At 32.6% G+C, this 9777-nt stretch overlaps 2 protein-coding genes across 2 annotated transcripts in view; one reads left to right on the top strand and one right to left on the bottom strand.

Annotated features, from left to right (window-relative positions):
* Positions 1-403: 403 nt before the first annotated feature.
* Positions 404-7190, top strand: LOTGIDRAFT_233185 (hypothetical protein). The gene is made up of 8 exons (XM_009058744.1): positions 404-443; positions 899-985; positions 1438-1629; positions 2354-2428; positions 2814-2906; positions 3214-3363; positions 3761-3844; positions 4308-7190. The coding sequence occupies exons 2-8, from the start codon at positions 923-925 to the stop codon at positions 4404-4406; spliced, it is 756 nt and encodes a 251-aa protein (XP_009056992.1). The 5' UTR covers positions 404-443; positions 899-922; the 3' UTR covers positions 4407-7190.
* Positions 7191-7801: 611 nt separating this feature from the next.
* The window catches only part of LOTGIDRAFT_162745 (hypothetical protein), a gene marked incomplete at both ends in the record, with an annotated part of 5949 nt that continues 3973 nt past the window's right edge, over positions 7802-9777 (bottom strand). The window contains 2 exons of the mRNA XM_009058745.1: positions 7802-8103; positions 9420-9623. Of these exons, the coding sequence (XP_009056993.1) occupies positions 7802-8103; positions 9420-9623 (506 nt within the window). The remainder of the gene's footprint in view (positions 8104-9419; positions 9624-9777) is intronic.

Genomic DNA, 9777 nt, shown 5'->3' on the forward strand with positions numbered 1-9777 from the left:
TTTATTATAGACCCAATTTTTCTAACTGATATATGAGCACCGATTTCATGATATTTGCTTTGAAGATATTTTAATTGATTAGATGTAAAACGCGTGTTACTTTCTGTCTTCAAATACTTGAAATAGAACTTTTTGGATTGGAGACTAAAGATCTTTCGTTCCAGGTATGGGTCGAGTTCGTTTGGTTGTTCTTTAAAACTTTGTGAAATTTTTGAAACAATATTTTTTAATGATTATTTCTAATAGAAGAATAAGTCGTGAAAATATTTTAAGATAGCTACAACATTTTATTTATAATTTTTTTCCTCGTGAAAGAAAAGTTACTTGTTAAGCTTTTTAATTTTATAGAAACTGGTAATTGCGTCGTGTTCGAAACATCCCAAAATATAAACCGGAAGTGTGACAGGAATAATTGTAAACAAATTGATTACAACTCAAATAAGGTGAATATTACTCATTTCTTTTATAAAACCAAACCAACATTGATATTGTGAGGTTTGACTGCTAGACTCGGGTAACTTATGATATTAATTTATTACCATGGGCCTACTTGTTGTGAATAATACACTATGACCTATGATCACCCATCCACTGTCACTAGTGTCAGCACTCAGTCCAGTGTCACTGGCACTAACACTCTCAATGTCAAGTCGTGTCTACCAAATGCCGTTTTAGTTTTAACATTTTCTAAGAATTTGGAAAGACTTATTAATTCATGCTTCAACCTGAAAATTTTGGGTTTTTTTTATATATATGAAAACTGTCACATATGAATTCTTATGTTAAAAATTCTTCTATTATGGATCTTTGTCATTCTACATTGACAGAAACGTGACTGAGACAGGCCTTATATATCACTATGTCTATTATCATAAGATGTATTTTTCATTATATTCAGGTTTTCAATTGAATATTTGACAAAATGGCAAGTGGTTGTACTGTTACATCTAAGATCTGTCTGATACTTGTTGGTCTGATTTTCTGGGTATGTATTTGTTAAAGATCAGATTTTATTTTCAGACATTACTATTTTCATCTAAAGAAACTCTGTGAATGAATGCAGATAGATAATAATGCTGCTATTCAACCAGTTCAGTGAGCAGAAGACTATATTTTTCTGTATATTGACATTTTGAATGATTTTCATATTTTCTTCTAGAATCAATTTTGTCAAGGTATAGATCATGAACATTGATCAATTTGGGATGGAGTGCATTACCTTTCCCATTGTGATTACATTTCAACGCAAGATTGACAGTCATCTATTTGACACCCCTCAACTGTCTATTGCACTCTTCCACAAGTGCATACTAGCTCATCATTAAACTGTATAAGCTCATCTGTGATAGAAGAGCTCATTTGTAGAATTAAGGGATGATTTTGTTACTGGTACCTGTCAAGTAATACCCGTGCTTGCAATTCGTTAATTATTTTTAGGGAGCAGCAGCAGGACTATGTTTTGTTGGATCTTGGGTATATTCTACCTATTCTCACTATGATGAAATAGCAGAAGCCAGTTTAACTCTGGTTCCAGCTGCTATTATAGTTACTGTAGGAGTCTTTATGTTTATCATTGGATTAATTGGCTGTATTGCTGCATGTAAAGAAAGCAAGTGCATATTAGCAGTGGTGAGTAGAATGAAGGATGAGTTTAAGTTTTCCAGAGTTTTTTTTTTTTTGTCCCAAACTGACAATAGGAATGGGCTAGGTTCAGTTGGTCTTGTTACAAGGCATTTGCACCAGTTTGGGGGTTGATTTTAGTTTTGAATACATGTATATTTATTCAAGATTCCGTTTATATTTATTCAAGATTCTGTTTATATTTATTGAAGATTTTATTTACATTTACATGTACATGTATATTATATATTTATTTGTATCTATTGGTCATATGGCCTGATTACCGAATAAACATTATTATTATTATTATGTAAGTAGTCTTCAGAAGTACTAGAATTACATGAAAATCACTTAATTCCTTCAAAAATACCTCAAGCTATGAATTTTACTCACTTTTCCTATATATGTCTTTTCTATATATCACAGGGTATCTTAAATTGATGAGTAGTCATTTTAACATTCAAACGCAGATAATTCTGGACACACATGGATTTGAAGGCTCAGTGAGCTGTGAACACTTTTACTGATTAGCTCAGCTAAAAAATTACAGTTTGTGAGACTAAAGTATGATTGGTAAAAAAAATGGCCTATCTGCCCCTTTAAACAAATATATATGTAGTCTACAGAAAAGAATATGCTAATTCTTGATAAATACTGTTTTGTGTTGAACCGATCGTGTCTGAGTAAAATATCTCTTTCTGTTAGTATTTGTACTTTTAATCTTTGATTTCAGTTCTTCAGTTTGATTCTATTGGTATTTTTGGCTGAAGTGACAGCCGGTGTGACTGGTTATTTGTATAGAAAAGATGTATGTATTTTTTTACTAAAAATTATTAAAATAGCTGGTTATAATCATTGTTGTAAATTAAATAAACAGCACATTATATGATTTCCCCCGCATAATGCACCTCACATTAGGTATTGACATATAAATTAGCTAGACATAAAACTTCATAAAAATTTGCAGAAATGTACTATAACTATAATGTGAGGAATTTCATAGAAACCCCTATGTAAAGCACTGGCCGAGGTCACAAATAAAGAGATCGGCTACCAATAGAGTTAATAATTTTAATATAGTTAGTACTTAGTTTGGAACACATGTTACCATGGACTATGGACTCAAATACAGTAAGCTGACATCTTGTTTAAAATTAGTTTATAACTATTGTATTGCTTATATTAAACTGTAGGTTAAAAGAACAGTGTCAGACGGTCTACATAACAGTATTAACAGATATAATGAAACCATTCAAAAAGATCAGGTTGATTATGTACAACAGGAGGTAACACATTAGTTCTGTTTATAGATATTTAGCAAAATAAATTTCTCATACTTCAGCTAAAACTTCTTGCTCTTGTTCAGTGAGATTGCTGATATTTGCTTATTTGCCTATTGTCCTATAATGGAAAGTAAACACTCATTTTTAATAAAGCAGTCCTGATAAAGGTTGTTTATCTGAAACATGTGTCAGCATCATGAGCATTATGAGTCTGTCCTCGGTCAACCCTTGGCCTTGGCCTCATTAATAAATCTTGGAATCAAGGTCCAGATTTAAATTTTATTGGTACAAATGTCTGTTTTTTTAAAAGCTGAAATGCTGTGGTGTGAACAATGCTAGTGACTGGTTGACGTCTGCCTACTGGGGACATGAACATAAAAATATAGTACCAACAAGTTGCTGTAGTAATAATAACTGTACTGGATCGTTGGTTCCTAGAGATCCTCTTGTCTTTAAAGAGGTAACATTATTTCCAATGTTTGTTTCCAATATAGAACTGATAGTGTTGTATCCTGTGACAGCGACTCAGCAATTTAGATGCTCTGTCCTGGAGTTTCATAGTGTTAGTGGCTGTGAAAGGGAATTCAAATTCGGTCTTTTTCCTGGTGTCGCAGGGGCTCAATCTGTAATGCTAACTTGAGGGTCCAAGATTCAATTCAGGCATAGGTTGAGATGATATCTTCAGGTTCCTCAACTCTCCTTTTTCATGATTCAGGTCAGTTAAAGATTGTTAAACTGTTAGTTTTATTGCCTGAACTAGTCTGAAAAGCATCATTGCACACTGTATGTAGTTGCTAGTCATTGTTTTCCCATTTCCATGCAGAAACGTAGGTTGGAAATACCATTTTTTATTGTAGGGGTGTTTGCCTTTAGTGGAAGATAAATTCAACTCTAACCTTGTATATATTGCCAGTTTTGCTGTAGCTTTTGCTGTTATTCAGGTATGGTGTTTGTTGTCAAAGGCATTGTAAAGCAATTTTCCAAAAATAGTAACTGTTTCAGAGACCATGATAGCATCAATTTGCACCGTTGCACAGTCAGATATTTGTGGCTCTTAAGCCATAAGCCATAAATGATCTTAATACTTATAGAAAAGCTAGATAATCTCTACACAACTCCTTTTTTTCTCCAAACTACCACCTTATCTTTACACCCAAATTGATCTGATTTTCATATGTTGAAGATAAGAGCTCTGAATTCTTGCTCGCTTACCTACAGGTCAGGGGTCATCCAAGTCTTAGTGCTTTCCATGGACTGAAGTCTTTTAGATGGTTTAATAAAGCAAATCAAAGATCCTTTCAATCATGATAAAAAAAACAGCTAATGTTGCTGTTCTGGGAAAATTTTCATCATTGCACACTGCATGGTGTTGGCCAACTTCATTGTTTGTTATATAATTTTCAGATTTTGGGATTGATCAGTGCTTGTATCTTGTTATGCAGAAGTCAAGAAGTGAGATATGAAGCTTTAAATAGTGCTGAGAGAAATGGTCTAAGAGTTTAAAGTATTCAACTTTATTTTATAATATGAAAAGGCTGCTACTTAAAGCTAATGGCAAATAGCAAATTCATCGAAAAATTATTATTTCTGTTTTGATACACAGCTTTTTGGCTACTTTTGCAATTTCTGTGTTTTTTTTGACAATCTCTTCTGTTCTTGAAATATAAACTTTGTCATGATATTTATTTTTGAAATGAAAAATTACGGTTTCGGTCTTTTCATATTATACTTTACTTTATTTCACTGGTCAAATTCCATCCACACTTAGATGTCTTACAACAGTTTTATTGTAGACCATTTCATAGTGCTCAAACGGTTACTGATTTTTACTATTCACAGATTCTTAGCTACTATTTGCTGATCTGAAGGAGTAGAAAGTATATCTGGTTACTTACAATGTATTCATGGTTACAGATTTTGGAAAAAAAAAATTCCAAAAATCTTTTTTTGTGAAGTCGATAATATAAGACATTCTGCAACTGTTTATGAAAATTTGACCAACCTTAAATTTTGTGCTAAAATTTTGTGATATTTGGCCATTACATGCAGCCCCTTTGTTAGGGTGGGGTCCGTGGGGGCTGAGTCCCAGCAAGTGAGAATTAAGTCCCAGTAAACCTTCATTTCAGCAGAGATTGATTCATTTACAGTGTCTTTTAAAAAATCAAAAAGATATAGATTTTGATACGTTTTTAGCCCTTCAAAATTGTCAGAAATGAGTTCTCTGGGCCTTTAATTCTTCAAATTTTTTGAGTACAAAATCTGAGCCCCAATACCAATTCATATCTGGTGATGGGGCTGAAATACATGTAGGCCTATCTGTATAGTAAATTTGATTGGTTTGTGATTGCTGCAAGCTAATCTGGAGTTACTCGTTTGAGCACTAATTTTAATACTCATTATATTGTAAGAAATATTGTACTCGTGCGTGGCTATTATTATCAAGACTGGATATAGTCTGATCGAGACCTGGAAACAGTTCTTTTTACTGGTCAACCTTCAAAGCATTATTGAATTTTATGATAAGATTTTCTGTGAAATGGGACCCTAACTTACATTAATCCATGTTCAAGTAATGTATGGTTAGATAAATTGAATATTTGGTTATTGAAATGATGCAAGTCAGGTATTGATTGTGTTCATACAACTTCTGCCATAAAACAAAATGGAACGCACGTGACAAAAGTTTCTGAATGTGTCTGAAAATTTGAGATTTTTGTTTCAGGTCAGACTATTTTCAGTCTTTATTTTTTTATGTATTGATGTAAACATTGGTGGAAATGGCTGTAAAATCATTAGATTCTTGTTTTAGTCAGTAATTTAAAATTTTTACTAGTTTTGATGTGGTATGAAGGAAGATCACTATGGGTTAGTTTTTGGTGTCATTTGGTTCATTCTTCTTTTCAGGATTGCATTGTTTGATCGTTTTTTAATTGTTCACAATTATTAATTCTTATGAATCACCTAACAATCCTGGATATGTATTCTCAAAATGATATTAGTCCTGTTTTTCCTAGGGTCTTATCTTCTAACACTGTTTCTAAGATACCCTAAGACTAAGATCATTTTGAGTTTATCTGGCCTGGGTCTCTGCATCTCAAATTGGCGAAAAATGAATGATCTTTGATAAAAAATTGTCTGAAATGTGATATATACTGTTATAATTCTTATTTTTTGCTCTTTTTTATTTATGATTATTAGTGGTGTATTCTTAGTGTTTATAGTGAAGGTTTGTTGTTGTATATGCTAGAATTACTAACAATTGTTTATTATATTATTACATTACCTTGTAAGCTTATGTATTAAAGGTATATTACCTCTTAAGATGACCAAAAAATTAAATTTTTAAACTTAAAATGAGTCTTTGTTCATCAGGGGACTTACCTGATGTTATAACTAATTAATAACTACAGGTAATTTTGAAATATGCTCAGAAGTGTGTTTCAATGATTACTTAGTTTAATGGATATATTGCCTTATATAGAGAAGTCCAACTAATGAAAATACAGTATACACTTGTTGACCAAGTTTGAGACATTAAATTTTATGTCCATTCTAAGAGGTAGTATCTTTTTAAGTAAGCTTTAGATTGGGATCTTATGATTTTCTTGGTTTTACACAAGGATCTGATCTTGTGCAGTAAAGATATTTCTGCACATTCAGGGACAAATCTAAAAATATAGACAAATATTGTAGACTTGAACAGACAAGTTCTCTGGGGAAATTACTGGTATTACTTGGCAAGTCCAGATTACCTAGTCTATTTACCTACTAACTGTAAGACTGGTTGTTCAGACATTCTTCACTGTTTTCTGAACATGCATAGTAACCTGTACCTGTATTGGAATAATTTTATGTAGGGTTGCCTATGGGCAATGGATGGAGGTTTTCTGAACTTTTAATATGTATATCGGGGACACTAGCATCAATTTGCACCACTCTACAAAAAGAAGTGTTTTAACGACGTTTAATCACAAAATTTTCTTGAATAAGGCACTCTCTGATCAAACACTTAGGTTAAGTGGATTGCAGGAACCACAGGCATATTACTACAAAATTTGAATAGTGGAAAATGATTCTATCAGTGTCCCCAATACACATAAAAAATTTTAGTTTTTGGTGTCAGATCTGTTTTTTTTTTTAATAGATTTTCCTCTTTTTAGTTTGTAGGGTTCTGTCTATGAAGCTTTAAGAATGACCCAAATATTTGTCTTTTTGTCAAATGTTAGTCTATATGCTTTCAGTATATTTAATAATTCCATGCACAATAAAACATTATAGAAAACAACTTAATAAATTCTCTTAAAATAAGGGGGAGGGGAACTGGGATGAAAGACCAAAATAGGTATTGTTAGAAATAGTGGTAACCAAAATTACCACAAGCATCACACTTACCACATTCAGATCTGTGGCACTGTTATCAGATGTCAAAGCGAACACATATATAATCCTTTGATCTTTAATTCAGTATTAACACATATTTAAATTCTTTTTCTAACAAAATGGTGCCTTAAAGGCCTTTTTTACAATAAATGAATCTATGGTAAAAAAAAAGTTACATAATACTTATTTTATTATATATGGCACGGCGGATAAATATTCACTACAAAGTCATAATATAGTACTGAGGATATGAAACAAACTACTATATTATTACTTACATAAAAACTATTATTACCAGTAATATCACAGATAATAATATCACAATTATTATTAACAATCATCACAATGTAAATAACACGTTATCACCGGGCTGAAGTCTTTTATCTTTACACGACGTCTCCAAAATTCTACACCCAGCTTCATGTGATACTATATCACAACACTTGCTGTGCAAGGTTGATAATAAACCTTTTTTGTGCAAATCCTTTCCACATAAAGTCACTTGATTAAAAGATATTTCAATGTATTATTCTCCTCGGCCGACTCGATCGCACTTTTCGTTTTTCACATATAAACGCTCTATTTTCTTTACAGTATTCACTTTTCAGAACCCATCCATTCTCCGTTTTAACTAAAACCACACAAGTCGCCGTTCGGTCCCACACATCGTTTGCAGGCAGATGACCTAGTTTGTTCCACTGAGAAAATTTGATAGGTTCTGAATTACTCCATACCCAATGAGCATCACCAGCAAGCGTACCAGCCGTCAAACTACCATTTAAATACCCTACTGTATATAGTGTTGATGGAACATCATTTTCTGAAGAAGAAAAAAACAAACGAAACGTTTGTACAGGCTATATCTTTTATTTTACTACATCATCAAAAAGACAAAGACATGATTCAACCACTTATCCCTCATGATTCAACCTTATATTCCATATGATTCAACCACTTATCCCTCATGATTCAACCACTTATTCCACATGATTCAATCACATATCCCTCATGATTCAACCTTATATTCCATATGATTCAACCGCTTATCCTTCATGATTCAACCACTTATCCCTCATGATTCAACCACTTATCCCTCAAGATTCAACATTATATTCCACATGATTCAACCACATATCCCTCATGATTCAAACTTATATTCCACATTATTCAACCTTATATTTCGCATTTATTACGCATGGTGCAGTCACGTATTATTACAAACACCCGTATGACTCAACCACTTTTAACACACATGATTCAACCACTTTATTACACAAGACACAACCACTTATCACACATGATTCAAAAACATACTCCACATGATTTAACCGCCTATCCCACATGACACAACTACAAAATCCTACATGATTCAACTACTTATTACCAATGATTCAACCACATATCCCACATGATTTAACCACACATACAATATATGATAACTGCAACTACACATGATTCAACCACATATCCTACATTATTCAACTACTCATTACCCTTGAATCAACCACTTATCACACGTGATTCAACCATTTATTACATGCATAATTCAACCACTAATTACACACATTATTCAACCAATTTTTGCACACATTATTCAACCACTTATCACACATGAATAAACCACTTATTACACACACATTATTCAACTACTAATTACACACATGATTCAACAATGATTCAGTCAATTATTGCACGTAATTCAACCACTTATTATCCATGATTCAACTACTTATTACACACATGATTCAACCACTTATTATTCATGATCCAACCACTTATTACACACATGATTCAACAACTTACTACACATAATTCAACCACTTTTTACACAAGATTTAACTTTTTATTATCCACGATTCAACCACTTATTACACATATGATTCAACCACTTATTGCCCACCTTCAATCACTTATCACACACATGATTCAACCACTTAATACACATGATTCAACCATTTATTATCCATGATTCAACCACTTATAACACACACGATTCAACCAATTATAACACACGATTCAACCACTCATTACAACCACGTATTACATATAATTCAACCACTCATCATTACCCATGATTCAACCAATTATTACCAATTACTTAAATACACATCCTGTCTACGTTTTGTTCCTACTCACCTTTCTCGAGATAGTCGGTCAGTCTTTCTATTTCACCCTCACTCTGAATTCTGACCAGATGCGAAAAAGATTTACGTCTGCAGTAACGAGCAGCATTCCGCTTAGTTTTTTCATTTTTAACTAATAAATAACAACTATGTCTGCTCGGCTTGAAACCTTGTGGACACTTTGGAGGTATGGTTAGTTTTCGTAATCTCTGCATTTCTGAAATATATTATAGAGTACACTTGAATAAGATGTCGTAAATAACAAATTTTAAAGGGGTTGCAGTCAAACATGCTACATTATAAAATAAAAGTAACTCGAAATATATACAAATTTTTATGACAAATAAATGAGTTGTCTATCTCTGCTTTTG

The sequence above is a fragment of the Lottia gigantea genome, assembly GCF_000327385.1.
Source record: "Lottia gigantea unplaced genomic scaffold LOTGIsca_35, whole genome shotgun sequence".
NCBI lineage: Eukaryota > Metazoa > Mollusca > Gastropoda > Lottiidae > Lottia > Lottia gigantea.

What these genes read in the sequence shown, in the direction of transcription:
- LOTGIDRAFT_233185 (XM_009058744.1), top strand. Translation starts at nt 923, where the DNA reads ATGGCAAGTGGTTGTACTGTTACATCTAAGATCTGTCTGATACTTGTT. An exon ending in GCAAGTGCATATTAGCAGTG is followed by an intron (nt 1,630 to 2,353) that starts GTGAGTAGAATG and finishes CTTTGATTTCAG; the next exon opens with TTCTTCAGTTTGATTCTATT. An exon ending in TTGATTATGTACAACAGGAG is followed by an intron (nt 2,907 to 3,213) that starts GTAACACATTAG and finishes TTTTTTTAAAAG; the next exon opens with CTGAAATGCTGTGGTGTGAA.